Source organism: Egretta garzetta, unplaced genomic scaffold (assembly GCF_000687185.1).
Source record: "Egretta garzetta isolate BGI_Z169 unplaced genomic scaffold, ASM68718v1 scaffold474, whole genome shotgun sequence".
NCBI lineage: Eukaryota > Metazoa > Chordata > Aves > Pelecaniformes > Ardeidae > Egretta > Egretta garzetta.
Genome location: NW_009259524.1, coordinates 316,123 through 334,826, shown reverse-complemented (window position 1 = coordinate 334,826; position 18,704 = coordinate 316,123). Strand labels below are relative to the sequence as shown.

General features: G+C 38.7%; 1 protein-coding gene across 1 annotated transcript in view; it reads right to left on the bottom strand.

Moving 5' to 3' along the window:
- Positions 1 to 246: 246 nt before the first annotated feature.
- DYTN (dystrotelin) overlaps positions 247 to 18,704 on the bottom strand; it is a 20,428-nt gene continuing 1,970 nt past the window's right edge. Inside the window, exons 2-14 of the mRNA XM_009637479.1 lie at positions 18,432 to 18,506; positions 16,149 to 16,350; positions 14,642 to 14,727; positions 13,656 to 13,744; positions 12,919 to 12,990; positions 12,411 to 12,574; positions 11,425 to 11,536; positions 8,693 to 8,838; positions 6,918 to 7,086; positions 5,126 to 5,196; positions 2,671 to 2,830; positions 915 to 1,389; positions 247 to 350 (exon numbers count right to left, since the gene is read on the bottom strand). Coding sequence (XP_009635774.1) covers positions 247 to 350; positions 915 to 1,389; positions 2,671 to 2,830; positions 5,126 to 5,196; positions 6,918 to 7,086; positions 8,693 to 8,838; positions 11,425 to 11,536; positions 12,411 to 12,574; positions 12,919 to 12,990; positions 13,656 to 13,744; positions 14,642 to 14,727; positions 16,149 to 16,350; positions 18,432 to 18,506 — 1,925 coding nt within the window. The remainder of the gene's footprint in view (positions 351 to 914; positions 1,390 to 2,670; positions 2,831 to 5,125; positions 5,197 to 6,917; positions 7,087 to 8,692; positions 8,839 to 11,424; positions 11,537 to 12,410; positions 12,575 to 12,918; positions 12,991 to 13,655; positions 13,745 to 14,641; positions 14,728 to 16,148; positions 16,351 to 18,431; positions 18,507 to 18,704) is intronic.

The following is an 18,704-nucleotide window of genomic DNA, read 5'->3' as shown; positions in this document are numbered from 1 at the left end:
CATTAATGAAGACATGCTGATTTTTATCAGCTGGGTCAAGATCTACTGCACAGGAGCTGGAAACCACCAATAGAAAAGGAACGTTGTCCTCTAACACTATTTGTGGTTCCTGGTGAAGTCAGTAAATGCAAAAATCTGTTATGCTGGGTTATCACAATGCAACATCTGAGACACTTTAAAGAGTCTGACATGGCATCAATTACTTTCAATAGTTCAGTGAAGCTGTAAGGTGAATGGTAGTTTCCATCATTTACAAGCTGGTGAAGTTACTTGGTTGATGAGGTCAGAAAAGGATCTGCAAACACGTTCAGCTGTAGAGAAGAATTCCTTCTGCAAAGCAGACTCTTGAGCTGAAAAGTAGAACAGATTTTAAGTCTTTCAGAGCAGTTGGATGCTGCCAGAGCCCCGAAAAGCTCTTTATAAACGTCTAATTTAGGATAACTCTGTAGAAACAGCAGCTTTTTCCATCATTCTCCTTATTACATCCTCATTATCAAAAGTGAGGCATCCTGAGTGTTGAACAAAGCTCTGCTGTGTAAGATCATTGATTACAAAAGGATTTTGTACTGCTGGAAGTCTGTCTGGGACTAGAGTCATAGCTACAGTGTCACAGAAGTGGCAACAGAAAAGACCTCCAGTGCCCTCAGCAGTATAAGTTTGCTCTTTAATTGACTGCTGAGACCGATTTCCTCTTAAGCACTTTGACTCATTCTGTTTCCAATTAGTCCAACTTTAGGGGCTATATTCCACCTTACAGGAATGTTCTATCTTGTAGTGTAGAGCTGGAGTACTTCTACAACAGCAAAGGCAAGATTCTGAGTTTTCTTTGAGGGTTAAATGATTATGAACAATATTATAAAGTAAACTGGATGAAGGTGAGAAGACAGCATCAAGATAACTGGGAGAACTTATACCTGGTTGGGCTTGGAGAGACAATGCATCCTTCAGTTTGATCAGTAGCTGCTGCAGTTCCACTTCCTCACTGACTTCCTTCTCATCAGGTCGAATCTGCACAGCAGTGGGAGTAAGAACTGTATTCCTCATGATGCCACTGAGGGAGTTTTCTGTCAATTCAGGCAGACATGTTTGATTCTCTTTTGCTTTTTTATACTGTCCCATAAAAAGTCCGTCGCTCTGCAGGGACACTGATTCCAGTGGGGTTTCTGAGAACATAAAGCCCACTGCAGTGGGAACCTCAGGTATCTGTAAAAGCTGCATTCTATTTGCAGAGTTGGGGGGATTCAAAGATTTCCAGTCTGTACATGGAGTAGGCCTTATTTGGGCAGTATTTAGCCCACCCTGCATTCTCCTTTCCAGCAGGACATGTGGATTTCTTGGCATCATATTCTGACACTGTGCAAAAAGATGCTCTGATGACTGTAACATTGTCTACAATAGACAAAACACAGAAACTACATTGTGAAAATAATTGATGTTTTGGTTTGCTGGTAGTACTAAAATAGGTAGGAAAATAATTTTGAGTCAGAATATCTTTTTTTAATTTCTGGTGAACTAAACCAATGTTTTTCATAAATAAAATATTTTCCTGCAATAAAATAAAACTGTATTTGAGTTTAGAGAAATCTATGCAATCATTTTTTCTACAATTCCAATTTGAAGACATTATATGCTTTAATGGCATTGAAAAGTGGGAATAATAATGTTCCAAGGGTAAATTTGCAGGAAAAGTGTTCTAAAAGAATTAAAATAAGGGAAAAATATATGTGTACATGAAACACATCAAACACCTCACACCTGCTAACATTTGAAATTCCAAAACTAGGTCAGTTGTCAGTGCCACAATTGTACTTGAAATTTTCTAGACAGAACTATGATGGCAAATACCATCCACTGCATGAACACTGAGTCTGATTTAAGCGGGATGCACTGAGCTGACAATGCATGCACTGGACGATTAACTGCATGTGTGCAGCCAGTCCTGCATGCTGTGTACAGGCCAGTGGCACAGCATACACATAGGATGGTGTGACATGCCAGGTTATACTGGACTCTGTTTGCAAGTGATATAAAGCTGACCAAGTGTGCACTGCAGCTGTGGCTGGCTTTTCTCTATGTTTGACCATCCCTGAAAAACACTCTAAAAACAGCATTGCAGAAAATGCTACAAAAATGCTGTAGGTGACAAATATGTATTCATTACCTGTGAAATAAGGGCCTTTTTAGAACCTCAGAGATACTTTAAATGAATGAGAGTCAATACTATTGGAGAAAAGAAAAATTCTGTAAGAGGTCTGTATTGCATCCCAGTACAAGACAGCAATTAAGAATGACAAGAGTATTTTATTTATTCAATGCCAACACAGGATTCTTCTCTAAAGACAAGATTGCTATGAAGTATCTAACACTTCTGTTGGAAAACGTTTTCTCACTCATATTGGAATGCCCTCTCATTATTTTCATTACAGTAGTATCTAAACATCCCAGGCATGGATACCTGTGCTAGATGCTACATATATTCAGAATGACAAGAAAACCCCTGCTGCAAAGATCCTTTCTCCTTTCTCTGAAGACAAGAACCTAAGATGACTGAGCAGGCAAGTGGAAGGTGCATGAAATAGTATCAAGAATGGTGGTCTGCAGGAAAAGGAGTATTTAGTGTTCAGTAATTGCCCATAGCTGTGAAGGTTATTGGCATATTTATCACTATACCTTTGCTTCTTGCTTCATTTGCTGCAGCTTCATTTGCAGGTTTTCATGGCTTTCTCTCAGGCTTTGGAGCTTTGCCTCTATTTTGCAGCTTTTGTTTTCCTGGCAGTTGTGAAGAAATCGCATTTTGTCCGTCCATTTTTTGAACTGCTTCTTCATGTACCTGCCAGCGACACAGGAGGGTGAGAATTTTGCTAGATAACACACACACACAAATATATGCAGTCATGGAAAAGAGCAAACACTGTAGCAGAAACTTTCTTCTCTTCGTCAGACGTGGAAATTTTTGTCAGCTTTGGGGTTAGAGGCCAGTATTTCAGACCTGGGCTGTATCCATGCAATTAGCAAGAACAGGAGCGTTCTAGATGAGGAAAGATGCAAGCTGAGTGGAACTGTGGCCAGGACTGAGCCTTGCATCTTGAGTTTTTACCTTTCCCACAGAAGTGGCTGCAGCTGGAGAGACAGCAGTCCTTCTGCCTAGAAGCAAACTACTTATGGCAACTCCCTGACCTGCAAAAGATTCCCACCATTTCTGGAGTAAAAGCAGCTTCTACCCCTTTGAGTGAGTTCCTTCCTGCTCGTGGTATTTTATGCAGCTTGTTTGATGTTACCAATAGTTTCTGCACAGGCCACTCGTCCTTGAAAAGATACTCTGATTTTTGTAATGAGAAGTGTCACCCTCCCACACACCAGAGAAGATTTATAAATTACCTACTCAGAGCACTGTATGACAAAAATACCACGCATATCTCTGTTCTAGAATTGGGATTTCTCTAAGAAGTCAGGGTAGAAACACAGCTTTATCTTCCCCATGGCTGAGGTGGAGACAGACAGAAAAGCTTGTTAACACTACAGTAATAAACCAACTGCTTCATATCATGCAGATGAAATTGTTATCTCCCTTACTTAGTTACATCCAGAAGCTCATCTGATTCACTTTCTTTTGGGTACGCACTGGCTCACAGACAAGAGCCCCATCAGTTTCACTGGAATTATGCAAGATTTGTCTGAATGACACAGCAAGTCAGACCATTTAAAATTAAAATTAATATTACAGTGGTCCCTTACAACACCATTTAATGGGTCTTTACTGTAAAATGCTGACCACCTTCAACTAACTCAGAGCCCTGTTCTGTGAACAGGCACATAAATGCTGGAAGTTGGTCTACAAATAAGAACAAAGAGCTTCCCATGAGGAATATGATTAATTCACCCAGTTATATGATAAGATCTGGGTCAGAGAGTGATGCATGTATTTCGGGAGCAGGTTTCCCAGATATCCTCTCAACTATTGCTAGTCTAAACAAAAGCTGAATATATTTGCGGTATGTGCTGGTTTTTGCTGGGATGGAATTAATTTTCTTCATAGTAGCTAGTATGTTAGCTAGGGGCTATGTTTTGGATTTGTGCTGGAAACAGTGCTGATGATAACACAGGGATGTTTTCGTTACTGCTGAGCAGTGCTTACACAGAGTCAAGGCCTTTTCTGCTTCTTACCACCCCTCCACCAGTGAGTAGGCTGGGGATGCACAAGAAGTTGGAAAGGGACAAAGCGAGGACAGCTGACCCCAGCTGACCAAAGGGATATTCCACACCATATGACATCATGCTCAGCATATAAAGCTGGGGGAAGAAGGAGGAAGGGGGGGACGTTTGGAGTGATGGTGGTGTGTCTTCCCAGAGACAGAGGGAACTGAACATACTGAAGGGAATAAAGAAAGTAGATTCAAGATCAAATTCTGCACTCCACTGCTATTCCATTGGTTTCAGTGGTCACAGACTTGATTATATCTACAGCACATTCACATATAATAACAAAAATTAAGAAGAGGGAAGCAAAAGAGACAGAAAAATGTAAGCATGGTTGCCCATACACCAACGCCCCCCCACCAAACAAAAAAACTACCCAAGAAATTTGTAGTTAAGGAATTAATAGTTAATTGTGTCAAAGGTTTGAATATCAGAATGGCCTTCTGTGATAATCTAAGTAGTGGAATTTTTACCAATAGTTACTGTATTAAGTCTGTAGTCTATATTTGAGTTACAGCATATGTTTTAGAAAGATATCCTACCTTGATTTAAAAACTTCATGTGAATTATGAAATTTGTTTTGATTAAGCCTTATTCAGAGAAAAATTTGAAAAAGTATGCTATTCTGATATTTGTATGTGAATGAACATCTTTTCTCTTAAAAATTACTTTTAGAAATGCAAACTAACAATTGCAAAAATGCTGGTGAAAGCAAAGCAAAAGGTTTTGCTTTGCCAGAAACTGTTTTTCCAGTCACCTCCATTTACAATTTTTGTTGCTGAGTTTTTATCATTCATCCCCATTTGATAGGATTTTTTAAATCTCAAAATCTAGATCTAAAGTATGGAAAAATCATTTGTCTTCTAGCTCTTCACTGGAACAGCATTGCCCACCAGTCTTCAGTCATTGTACTACCGCATTTACCTACCTGCTCTGATTGTGAATGCTTTTGACGGACTCGTGCACTTTTAAGACATCTGCTTCAAAAGAGGCTATTGCCTATAATAAAAAAGACAAAAGTATCTGTTCATAACTTTATCAGCAATAACATTTCATTTTTTATGCAAATTTTTCTATAAGAGGGCATGGTAAATTTGGGGGTTGGTCTGTTTTACAGATTTACTAGCTAACTTCTTTTATTTAACTGATTGCACTCAACTGACTCATTAAAGAATTTTTAATGGCTTCTAGAACGGACTGGAATATTTACTTTATAGAACAAATTCTTTGTCCTATGACAAATTCTAAGTGTATGAGAATTTGTTTTGTTTTGAATTAGAAAAAAATCCTCCTGGGATTTCTGCAAAATGGAATATTCTGATTTGAGAACAGTCTCTCCCAAGTCACACAACTCCTTTGGGACAAGTTGATGGAGGGAGACATACTGGATGTAGAATAGAGAAAAGAAACTCCTGGTCTTTGGATGAAAGTAGCAGTCTCTGGGCCATGCAGGGCACAGTAGCCCAGAAGTCAGGGAGACAAACACTTTCCAGGTAAGCTGCTTTAGAGGCATGGTGTAAGCTGGGCTGGAATCAGGGCTGCCAGGAAATTATGAGACTAAGAGCTGGGTCCTCAGGACCTCCAAGATCATGGAATCTATTAAAAGCTATCATTGGACTTATGGTCTGTATCTTTTTACACAACATTGAAATAATCTGCCCTACAAAATGTTGGAAATCAGTATAAAACTACTCCAAAAGAATTCTCAGCCCAGAGAGAAAATTAACAAGAGGGCAATGCATTTGACAGAATCCCACTACAGTGGTGCAAGTCCTGTCTCACTGTCTTTTAAAACAACAAATGCCAGCCATCAAAATTATATGCTTAAGCAATGTCTGCCCACAATTTCTCCTGCAGATACATGCTGGCTGGCACTATACCTCGAGCTGGACAGCAGAGTCCTAAAAGATAGGTCTTCCAAAGGGCAGCACAGGAGTAGCAGCCAAAGGAGTGACACGCACAGGCTAGTTCTTAGTTACTGCACCCTTGGCTTCTGGGAAGAACAAGATAAGTGGATGACACAAACTGGTTTGAACACAACCCAGTGTTCCCTATATTCTGAGTATGTGCAGAGCTACCAACATCTCAAATAAATATAGAAACAAAAAACTGCTATGTACTTATTTTTATCTACACTGTCCTACCCACTCTTCTAGCATTGTTTCTACACAGGGAACCTGGAAACGGCTTAGTGGAGAGCTTTTATGCATGAGCTATTTTAGTTGGAGTGGACACTACTCTGGGTTTATCCTTAAGAATGGCCCATTCTGTCCTCTTGCTATTGCCATGGTGACAAAAATGGCCTGAGCCTAATAAGAATTAAGGCATCCTTCCTTGACATTTGCTTGCAGTAGGAGGACATGATAGATTTTTTTTTACTGTCGGAACAGAGAAAGGACTCATCTTATCCAGACTTTAATGTACTACTCTAAGACAACTCAGGGGAAAAAAAAAACCTATCAGAGGAAATATTCTTACAAATGCTTCTGAAGGTCATGGAAGTCAAGGAGTTAGTCACTAACCTTGGAAAGGTATCAAATTCAAGCTTCACTCAGTTTTCAGATTCCATATTTTTTCCCATAAGTGAGAAATTAATAGAAAGATGAAGCTGCCCATTACATTTTTTTTTTTTTCATTGGTAATTAGAAAGCAATTAGATAATTAACTTGGTAGGTCTTCTTCACAGCTTAGGCACTATTACAGCTTCATGTTTTGCTCACCTGAGCTTCTGTCTTGCCTTGCTCTGGTGTCTTGCTGTTACTCTCACTCTTCTGCATTACAGTTCTGTTTTCATATATGAACTTGGGTGACTCTGGGACAGGTCTGTCCACTGGGAAAGACAGGTGTTCCGGGCCAGATAGTGGTGAAGCACTGGGTTCTGCAGGGGGACTGTATACCAACAGAGAAAAAATGAGTAGAGAAAGGATCAAACCTTACATGGTTTTGGTACCCAGAAAGATCAAAATAAAATCAATGCACTCTAAGGAGACAGACAGCTGTGCTATTGACAAAGCAAGAAGTATGGTTTAGCTATACCTGATGGCATATTTTGGCTGAAAGAATGAAATCCCTGAAAACATATTCCACTCTTTCAACAGAATCTGAACAACAGGTTCTTCTTTCCACCCATTTGGTATCAGTGCAATTTCCTGCTTCTCCTTTTTGCTTCCTTTATCCAAGAGCTAAATACATTGGGAAATTCAACTACAAAAAGATAGCAAAGGGTCAGATGTCCTGCTGTTCAGTCCATTTTATGCTAGGAAAAGCCCAGATGCCCATCAGCCCCACAGTGACACCTGTAACAGGAACCCCAAATTCTTCTTTCTCTCTGCTACTCAAGCATTAGGTAAGCAAAACCCCACAGAATTACAGAGAAATCTTGATTGCTCACAGGACTAAATGACATTCAAAATGAAGAAATATTTTTTGTTGCTGAATACAAGTGGGGAACTATTAGCAATGGAAAATGTTTTGCATTTTACCACATTCTAAAAAACAAACACTGAAATAATATTCTCCATGAGAATCACTGTAACTATCATCCATTGGTCTCACTGTATATAAAAAATTGGTTTCTTATAGCAATGTACTTACTTAGAAGTGTAGCACAATCAAGTTTTATAAACAGATTTTTCTCCTCCTTTGTGCAAGGATGAAATTAATTCTTTCAGAGAGGAGTGACCATTTTTTCCCTATTTCAGTCTCACTGAAACCTCATTTGGAGAACATGTGAGATGCAAGAGAGTTGCTAGATCTTTATACAACTGGGAAGGAATCTCACCCTTTGTACGTTTGTAGTGCTTATCTCGTATAATTATTCCCTTCAGTTTCTACACCTAAATATAACCAAAATCTCAGAGCAAGGAAGGAGAAACTATAGGGAAAATCACAACACAACCTCCAAAGCTCATTATTAACCACTCTGATCAGTGTAAATACAGTCATGAATTTACAGGTTAACTAAAAGCACACAAACCAGAACTGATCTGAAAGAACTGGAACGGCGAGATCTGCTACTCACTGTTGTGAGTAATCCCACTGGACTGCAATTCAGTGGGACTTGAGTAGAATGACTGTCAGTTAATGCACTGTGGGTCACATGTGGAAAGTATTCACAATTAATTTCCAATGAATTTGCCACAGAGGAGGTGCTTAAAACCCCATGCAATTGTGACAGATACTAAATATTTGCAATGCTTGACCCTAGCCTGAGCATAAGAAATGGCATGGAAAGAAAGAGAAGACATAAGGAAGGTGGGAAGGAAGACACAAGCGTGTTATATTTTATAAGACAACTGGTCATTAGGTTGTCAGGATGGTCATCATGGTTAAGCTACAGAACAGTGCGCAGCAACTTCCCATTTATGCTTTCCATTTTTAATGGAAAAATCATGACATGGTGTCTGTCATAACAAAATCACTTACTCAAAGGACATAATCAATTTCCCACAGCCTGCCATATTATTCAGAGATTATAAACTCATCGGAAACTCACAAAGTCTTTTTGTGAGTAGGGAAGTGCCTCTCCTCCACTATCTCCAGAGCCCTCCTTCTCTGAGCCTCCTTTCTTCTGCAGCGCTCTTGGAACAGGTTGTTCCTGATGGTGCGGAGAAAATGCTTTGCATTCGCCTTTGCTGACATCTATTGGAATGAGGGATAATAAAGAAGGGAGTGAAATTTCAAACAGGTGCTGCCCAGAAGTAGACACAGTCCAAGGCAAAGGCAAGACATAAAAAAGCAAAGGTCCCACCTGTTCAGCAATTGATGAGGCTGCTGTCTTGAGCCCTAGAAGGGGAGCTGAGGTAGGTGATGATGCAAGTCCACAGGCAAGAGTGGCTCCAATTCTTAGGTAAGCAAAACACTCTGCCTGGGCCAAATTCAGGCAGCCTGGAAATGCTTAGCGCAGGATTTTGGCAGTTACAATGATTAAGCTCACAGTCACAACAATAATTCTGCCTGATTAGTATCTAAGTTCCCTCTTGATCAATGGGAAGAATTACTTTTATACTTGTATGAGGTGCTAATAGATACAGCCTTCTGCACCTCATGTCCTCCTCTTGTACAATACAGTAAAACCAACACTTCCATTTGTCACAGCCATGTCAGGCTCAGGTACAACAACTAAGCTCATTAGTCATATTATAGGAGGACAAAAAACAATTCTGCCCCGGGAATTGACTGCTGTGGAACATGGGGTGAGCTCTGACAGAATGAACAGGAAAACAAAGAAAACAGAATGCCTCCTAGTCATTTCTCAACGTGGTAATATTACCACAAGGTGTCAGCACCATAAGGAAAAACAGTGCTGATATTTCAAATTCCCACTCAGCAGCCCACTCCCTGATAAAGACAATGTGAAAACTTACCCAGCCAAGGACAGCATCTGCTAAGAGTGGAAGGTATGGGAAAAGTGGCTTACTACTAATTCTTTTATGTCCCACGCAAAGCATATAAAAGTCATATCAGTCATAGTGAGTAGCTTATCTTTTTAATTTTGGTACAGATTTTGGCCACGGAAGTAATATTTACAGGGTTAGGGTTAGAGTAGGGCTTAATAAAGGAAACCTAAATTCAGTGATCCAGTTGCAATATTGGAGCAACAATGTTGGAAAGCTCCATGTCAGACAGTATAGGAGAGGAAGGGGACTTTATTTTAAAACAAAACTGATTTCACTCACTCATGCTTATCACTTACAAGCACTAACATACATGTGTCCGAGTAGTCTTTCCAGGATTCACACACCATGGTGTATGTATACACATGGTATAGCCATGATGATTTACAGTGACATGGAGGACAAGAGATGACTGTTATCCTTAAGCCTCCTGGGTTCCTCTTAGTGTGACCATGTGCTGGTTTTCGGATGTGCCTTTAGCCCCTTTAGGAGCCAGCAGTGATTGTCATCTTTCGTCTCCTTATTTGGGTGCCTTATAGGTATAGGTCTTGTTCTTTACCTTCACATTATCATCTCTTGTGATGGCATCTTCAAATGGCAGTTTGTTTCAGGCTACCTTTTGTTTTCCTGAATTAGTTGTCCTGAGAAGCTGTGTGTGGAAGTGTTGTGATCTTGCAGACCAGCTAATCTGGGTTGCATCATCTCCTGCTTTGTTATATCCCTCCTGCCCTTCCTTCTGGTGCTTCCACATCCACAGACTCCCATTCACTCTCCATTCACCCTGCTTTTAATGTCTCTATTAGAAATCTCTACGTGAGAAGACCAGTTGCCATTTGATTCTCCTACTTTCTCACAGATGGAGGATGAGGAAGAATATTTGGAGGAATGAACATCTATCTGTTATTTTTAATGCAATATTGAACATCCAGATATAGTTTCTCACAGTGTTAGCAATAGGATTTGGTTTTCAGAAAGACAGTGATGAAGCAGCTACAGTTTAATGTTCCCCCCAGACAAATGGTAACTGGAAGAGCAGTCTAACTATCATTGTTTAGTTTTGGTGCAGACACTGGCTACCCAGATATCTTTTATGTTAAGTGCAGGGTTTCAGGAAGGAGACCATGAAGGGAAACTTTCATGGGTGCTTTTCAGCTCACTTACTGGAACAGAAGAAGATACTGCTATATAGATCCACAAAAAAACCCCTGTCTGCTGCTGTAGGCAAGATCTGGAATCTCCTGCTCAAAGGAGAAGCTGATCTTCCAAACACAAATTCCCAGTGTTGAACTTCACCACTAGTGTGATGAAAGCACAAGTTGCCCCTGTAATGGAGCACAAGTAGGTGAGCTTAGTTGATCTCATGCTGCATCCCTAACTGACAGAGACAAATGAGTCCAAAAGTGAAAAGCTCTGGAATAAGGAAATTTCATGCAGAAGTTTGTACAACTTTAGGATGAATTAATTTCTGAATGAGTCTGCATTGGGATTGGGAGGAAAGGAGCACTGGGACACACTGAGGGCCCTTTCCACAGGTTTAAGGATGATCTGCAAACTGAAAACTTGCCATAAAACTCCTTGGGAAGAGGACTTGCACTATGACATTTCATGGTTCTATTCAGTTATTTCAGAACAAGACACTCCTTTTAAAGTTAGAAGCCCCCTTTTTTCCTTTCCCTGACTCAGTCTTTCCAGATTAATGATGCCAACATGTCATGTCCATTACAGCTAATACACACATAATTTCATAATCAGTGTAGTTCAAGAGTCAACTGCCTACTTGCCTACATGAAGGACCTGAACAGCAAAATGAATCAGTACAATGGGACTCTACCTGCACACAGTGTTCCACAACAGGATGTGACCTCTTATGTGGTTTGCTGAGACGGCCAGTGAAAAAGCAGACTTGGCAAAGGTCAAAATTGAGGCACTTCAGACAGCGATACCTGTGAGGGAAAACAGAAGGATTAAGTTACTCCCCCCCCAGGTTAAGAACTTGGTGTAAGTGAGCTTAATTACTGAGAAATCCAGATCCCTGTGTTCTGAAATGCAGAGAAGCACTTTTGTTAGAATAATGACTTTCCTCAGCATTCTCTGAATGCAAGAGTTATTTTGTCCAAATTACAGTGAACTGTTCTCTAGAACCCACTAATGATTTTGATATTATTTATTTGCTGCATCTATATTCAATCCAAGGAAGAAACAGTTGTTCTAGTACCATTTTTGAGAATGCAGTTACATCTTCATATGCTTCTTATGCACCTGCTTGTCTCTATTTGCTGCTCTTATGGAACTCTAATATCACTACATGATTGATGTAGGATTTGCAACTTTGCAAAAACCTAAAAATGCAAAAAACCTAAACCTGCAAGCTTACCATTAGTGAGAAGAGAGTAACAGTAAAATGCTTTTCTAAGTATTCTGGTCAGTAGGTAAGGACTGTGTTCTTTTTATACCATTAGGCCATTTTATACCATTACTTACATGAATAAGATGCTAAGATGGATAACTAGCCAGTTAATACACCTGATTATGGGACATAGAACTAAGAAATGAGATACACAAGTTTAATTAGCTTTACCACTCAACCGCCAGTTTACTTTCAGTAAGTCTCCATAATCATCTCTGTGCTAGTGAACTAAACAGAAACAGGATGCAGGCTTGAGCACTAGCCTGTGATGGTTCTCTCTTTACCTATCTTGTTGAATTAGATTATGTCTGAAGTTTATTGCTTAATACAGCAGTTAGGCTGTAGGGTATGCAAATAATGGTAAGAACTATTTATGTGGACACTATAAACTACAGTGATTACTGACGCACCTGAGGCCTGTAATAGGGAAAATTTTGCAGACTCTACATCTAGCTTGGTGAGAAACCATCTCTGTGGCTGATAATCTGTAACATGTAGGGAGCCACAGGAGAACAGCAGGCTCCGATCTCAGCCAAGACAGGAATTTTTCTTCAACAATTGCTGAATTCAGAACCTGAAAAAAAATACGTCTCAAGTTCAGCCATTTACTTGAAAGGAACTGGTGTCTCATCTACAATCCCTAATAAAAGCTCTGATATGACACCCTGCTAGCATAGATTTTCCATTCATGTAAGGTGTTACTGGGTTCCAAAGGTTTTGGAATAAATGCAAGAGTCTTCAGTAGTATCGTACTGTGCATCTTTTCTAAAGATATAAATCCTCCTATACTGTGAGACTGACAAACAGTCCTGCCCTTTAAAAGTAGATAGTGGCGGATGTTATATGGTGATACACTTGGAATTTTAATCAAGCAGCAACATTCAAAATCATTTCCCAGGACATCAGAATTTCACTTACCCCATGGAAACAGCTGTAAGTTGCAATTTCCACACAAGACAGAGGGCAGCTTTCTCCCACAATGGCTGGGATCTGCATCAAGAAGAAAGGCTCAGAAACACCTCAATAAAAAACAGATGTTCCCATCATGTTCTGCTGAGATGGTGACAGCACACAGATGGTGAAACATCTATAGAAATGCTATTTTACGTACTGTTCTGAAGAAAACCTGTTCTTATTCATACCATCAGTGTGCAATTTCATAGTTCAGTATGTGTCAGAATGATTTGCTTCCAGCTCACTTACTGAAATGGATCAACATACTATGTCACCATACTAGAACACTGAAGGACACTGGGTTTGAACCTCAGGGGTCATTTTCAGATCCCATTTTCAGCGCCAGGTCAGCTGAAAATACCTACATGCTAAGGCATTTTTCTGCAATGGCAAGCTATTCTAGTGAGTACAGACATCTGAAGTTTGCAGTCGCTTGAGCAACAGCTGTATGCAGCCGCTCCCAAGTTCTGAAAGCTCACACAAAGTGAATGCACAGAGGCACTGATGCGAGTGGTTACTCTGACTGACAAAAGCTACAGAATTTGATTCTTTTACCTACTTTGCATGGTAGCTCCCAATGCCCTACTGGCTTCAGTCGCATCATGTAATCAAACATAAAATGTATCAACCATGTATTTTTTTCTTCTAGATTAGGATGTTCCTACAAGATCTGTTGTGTAACAGCACTGCAGTGGCATTACCTGATTTAAGTCTGTTAGTAGGCTTCTCAGGGCACTACGGGTAATCAAGGCCACCTTCCCATGAGGGACAGCATAAAACTGGAAGAAAGCTGAAAACAACCAGAGGAAAAAAACTGGAATCCTGCAAGATCCTGAAGTGTCTTCTAGCTATTTATTCTCCAGTTACCTACATGATGATTGCAGCCTACCAAAAAAACCCCTCAAGAAAGCTCCCCTTTATTGTCTATCTAACAGGCACTCAATGACTGCTGTGACAATACTTTCTTCCTACAGGCAGAGGAAAGAGAAGAAAAGCAAGCAAATTATGGCAATTCTTTATTCTTAGAAGTTAAAACAGGTAAGGATGAAGGAAAAAAATGAACTCGTGTTCATGGCTGTAAGAAAAATATTTAAATATGTTTATACAAGATATACCCTATTTAAATTGTGAATTGTTAATTCCAAACTATAATTTGAAAGGAAATTCACAATAGGCAATGGGAGAGTATGAGGCCAATATGCTACTTGTGGTCCATTTGTTCTCCATTTTTAGCATTTAATTCAGACAGAAATCTTCGTGCTGCGCATTGCATTGGGCTACCCTTATCTGTTATACTTAGTTCTTTAAGCACTTTTGCCTAATGCTAAAAGGGCTCTAAAAGCTTCCTGGATCAAATACATAAAATTTTTTTCTAATGCAATGAAATTTAAAACTAGGGCTTTTCTATTATTTTCTGCTAGGCAAATGGAACTTGGCCTTCGTTTTTAATCTCTGCTTATCTTAAACTTTACTATGACTTCTTCTGAGACTCTTTATGCATAGATGGCTATGGACATCGATGGAAAAGTATTCTTCTGCATCAGCCTTTCTCTACAACTAAGCAGTCAACATAATCTACTTTTTGCCTGGCAGAACTGTATTCTCTTTTAAATTAAAAAAAATTACAATGGATATTTTTCTCAATGTTCAGTATTTTAGGCAGTGTATAAAATCATACATTTCCCACCTCTGTATTTAGCCAGTAGAGTGTCTCCTGAAAGGGCAATTAAGGCAGCTGCAGCAGATCTAATTTTGATATAACCTGTTCCAGATCTAGGAAAACAAGATAAGTTACACTACATTCACAGAGAATGTAAAATCTGAAACCTTTAAAGAAAAAAATACTGCTGTGTTGGAAGACAACTTCAAAACTCATATCCTTTTATGTGTATATAACTGATGTTGCATTTAGTGATATTTTATGTCTAGGACCCTTTGCCACTGAACATAACTACAGAGTTAACTGTTCAAGGTACCATGCAATCATAAAACAGAAAAACAGCATCTCCTTCACAGACCTCACATTCCAAGTAAAATATAATTTTACATCTACAATGCATGTTCTAAAAAAATTCTGCTCTTCATTTGTGGAAAGCCTTCCCAAATATGGAAGAGAAAGCAGGATTACAATCTGGTTTTTGTATTCTATCATCAGGCAGCTTCACTGTGGCCCCAGATCTGTACTCAGCTCCTCTTGGGCTGAATCCCTTTAATTTCACTACAACTCACTTTAACCAAAAGGATATAAGCAGAAGCAAGACTTTAGTTTTGACCATTAGATCATAAAGAATGTATCTTAATTTAGAACACAAATTTGCGACATAGGCACCTAACGAAAGAACATTTCTTTCTGTGATGACAAAGCAGACATGAGTTAGAAACCACAAATCAGGAAATCCTGGAATTCTATATTTAAGATATCACTTTTTCAAAGCAGTATTGCACTTCAGAATATCACTACATAAAATTGCCATCAAGAGTCTTTAGATAAACTGCAGTTTTACAGAGCATACTGCATGAAGTTGCAATATAGTCCCTGAAGTATGAGCTGCATGGGAAATTGTTGGTCAAAAGTGTCTAGATTTTGAATTTATATATTTAGTTTTTCCAGAACTTTCTTAGAAAAAAGTCCAAGATTAAAGTATACAGTTAAAACCCCTTATTGATGGTTTATGTAAGCTTATTAAGTAAGCTACCACATAAACACAGGAAAGCCCTTATGCACTCTTGCTATTAAATACTTTCCAGTGTTGATAGTGGAGAACAGTACTCTACAGAGAAAACATGATTAGAAGAAAATTATAAGAAGCTTTTTCTATCCTATATACATGGCAAGAAACTTGTGACTTTTTTTTTTAAGAAATTACAGCAAAAAGAAAATGACACACTATCCTAAGAAAACAGGAAAAAAAGACCAAGATGGTCCTGTCAAGAAGATTCTTCTAAATTATTTCCCTACGGTGTGCACAAATTACAAAACACTCTTGATGTTTCTAGCTTTGTTTCATAACATAGGAGTTTATTCTTAGCCTTAACTGATTTTTTTTTAAGTATAAAAAATCCATAACATGGGACCTTAAGCAGTAGTCATCATCAATGTGGGAGAATTTCATACAGAAATGGTGTAAGAGTGGTAGAAACAGACTCGGCCTAGCAGTACTTTACAATGGATTTACATTTGTGCTTCCTCTCACCTGTCATACATGGCAGCTAGCAGGCTCAACGTGAATTCAGCAGCTCTTGGATCTACCTGGCCTGGTTTTTCTAATCTCGCCTTTTGGAACATTTCTGTCAGCATTCCAGAGATCTGCTGCACTTTCAGAGAAATTTGCTTTTCCCTCTGGCTCTCTTCACTTGATAGGATGTGCTGAATCAGAGAAACATCAACCAAATCCACTGTGGGAAAATTAAGGGAGAAATGAATGAAGGATCCCTGCCTTTTCACGAATGGAAGCTTGACATTTTTTTATTAGATGTGCCTAGCTATGTCAAGTCTGTAAAATTAAGTCTAAAACAGTATGCAACATAAAAAGAAAATAACCTGGGAAAAGTCTTACTGGGCTTATGGATGTAGCAAAACTTGTGAGGCTACAAAGATAGAAGAGCTCGACTAAAATTCCCTAGATGTGATTTTGGGATAGACAGGAAGGGAAGGAAAATAGCATGATTAACTGCATCCAAATTATAGACCTAACTTTCATTCTATGTATAGATAGTATAAAACTATGCACCATTCAGTACTTCAAAGTAAAGCTCACCTGGGACTGTGGAAACAATTTTTGCTTTGATGTAGGCTTTCTCCTCATGCACAAATACAAAGAGAAAGGGGCAAACAGGCTGTGTTATAAATGCACCATGGAATAACAAGTATTAGTGGGAAGAGAGCGCTATGGCTTCTTAAAGGTCACATTCAGTACTGCAGAGGCATGAACAATTAATATTAACATCAGAAGAGAAAGATCGTAGTAGATTGAAAGTTTGTAGATTGCTGAAGAAGCAGAGAACCTAGAATATGTCATCTATGGTCTTTCCAACAAAGATGGGAAAATAATCAGCGTGAGACACTGGGATAGACGCTATGAGTGCGTAGAGGAGACACAGAGGACTAGGCAACAGAGCTAATGAAAACCAGTACCTGTATGAGTTGGTACTTCCATGCTGTGACACACAGCACCAGGCAGATTTACCGTATCAGGGCTGAGATCAGACTAAATACATTCATAGAAGAGCATGCCCAAATTAAAAAGTATGGCCAAGGCCAAGAAACTAGTAATCTTTTCTGTGCTACCCTGAAGGCCTTGCTTGCAACGTTGTGCATTTTCAGCAACTGACTGTTTCAGGTGGAAAATTCAAGATTTCCATGCATTTTAGCTCAGTGTGGAATTCACATCCAGTAATTTCAAAGCAAGCTAGGTGACCAGGGCTTTGTTCCATAATTTTTGCTTGAACTCTCACTCACTTCAAAGACAGGGAGAGTGAGTACTAGCCAGGGTTTTTCTGGTCTACATATTTTATTTTGTTTTTATTAATGCTTATATTAATAAAATTATTATATTAATAAGTTATTATAATAATATATAATAAACAATACTTAATAATATAGAGCTAATGAAAACCAGTACCTGTATGAGTTGGTACTTCCATGCTGTGACACACAGCACCAGGCAGATTTACCGTATCAGGGCTGAGATCAGACTAAATACATTCATAGAAGAGCATGCCCAAATTAAAAAGTATGGCCAAGGCCAAGAAACTAGTAATCTTTTCTGTGCTACCCTGAAGGCCTTGCTTGCAACGTTGTGCATTTTCAGCAACTGACTGTTTCAGGTGGAAAATTCAAGATTTCCATGCATTTTAGCTCAGTGTGGAATTCACATCCAGTAATTTCAAAGCAAGCTAGGTGACCAGGGCTTTGTTCCATAATTTTTGCTTGAACTCTCACTCACTTCAAAGACAGGGAGAGTGAGTACTAGCCAGGGTTTTTCTGGTCTACATATTTTATTTTGTTTTTATTAATGCTTATATTAATAAAATTATTATATTAATAAGTTATTATAATAATATATAATAAACAATACTTAATAATATGGCCCATCAATGCATTTTTGATGATCCACAATTATTTCCAATAAATCAACTCCTAAGAAACACAAGAGAATTTGACATTTAACAAGAATAATAACATACAGATAAAGATTCCTAATTGCCAGTGATGTCTACATAGCAGTGTTGCAGATTGTAATAATAATTTGATCCTTTAGAATTTTACTAATGTATTTCCACTGACATTCAAAAGGGGAAAAAAATCAATTTGTATATGAAGTACTATCTAGCTCTTAAGCATTCATAATGCATTCTGAGATTCTCAGGTGGAAAACGAGAGAGCAAAGTAGTATAATAACTCATAGTGACAGCAACACAAAATTTTTACAGATTCTTCTTGCTGTCACAGCACAGGATTCTCTTCATCTACTAACACTGGCACAGACTTTGTACTGAGCGTAGTTTTAGGGCAGTTCTGTAGACGGAGTTCTGAACACCATTGAAAGCCTCTGTGAAAGAAAAACACATTACTATAGTGTGGTTAATTTTTTTTAAAAAAAAAAAAAAAGGAAAGAAAGAAAAACAAGCTGTTCATCAAAATAACCAAACTTGGAATTGATCGAAACCCTCAATAATCCAAAGGAAAATTTTGAAAAAATGAATAAAATTAAACTATTTCTTTTTTTTTTCCAATAGCTTTGTAGGGA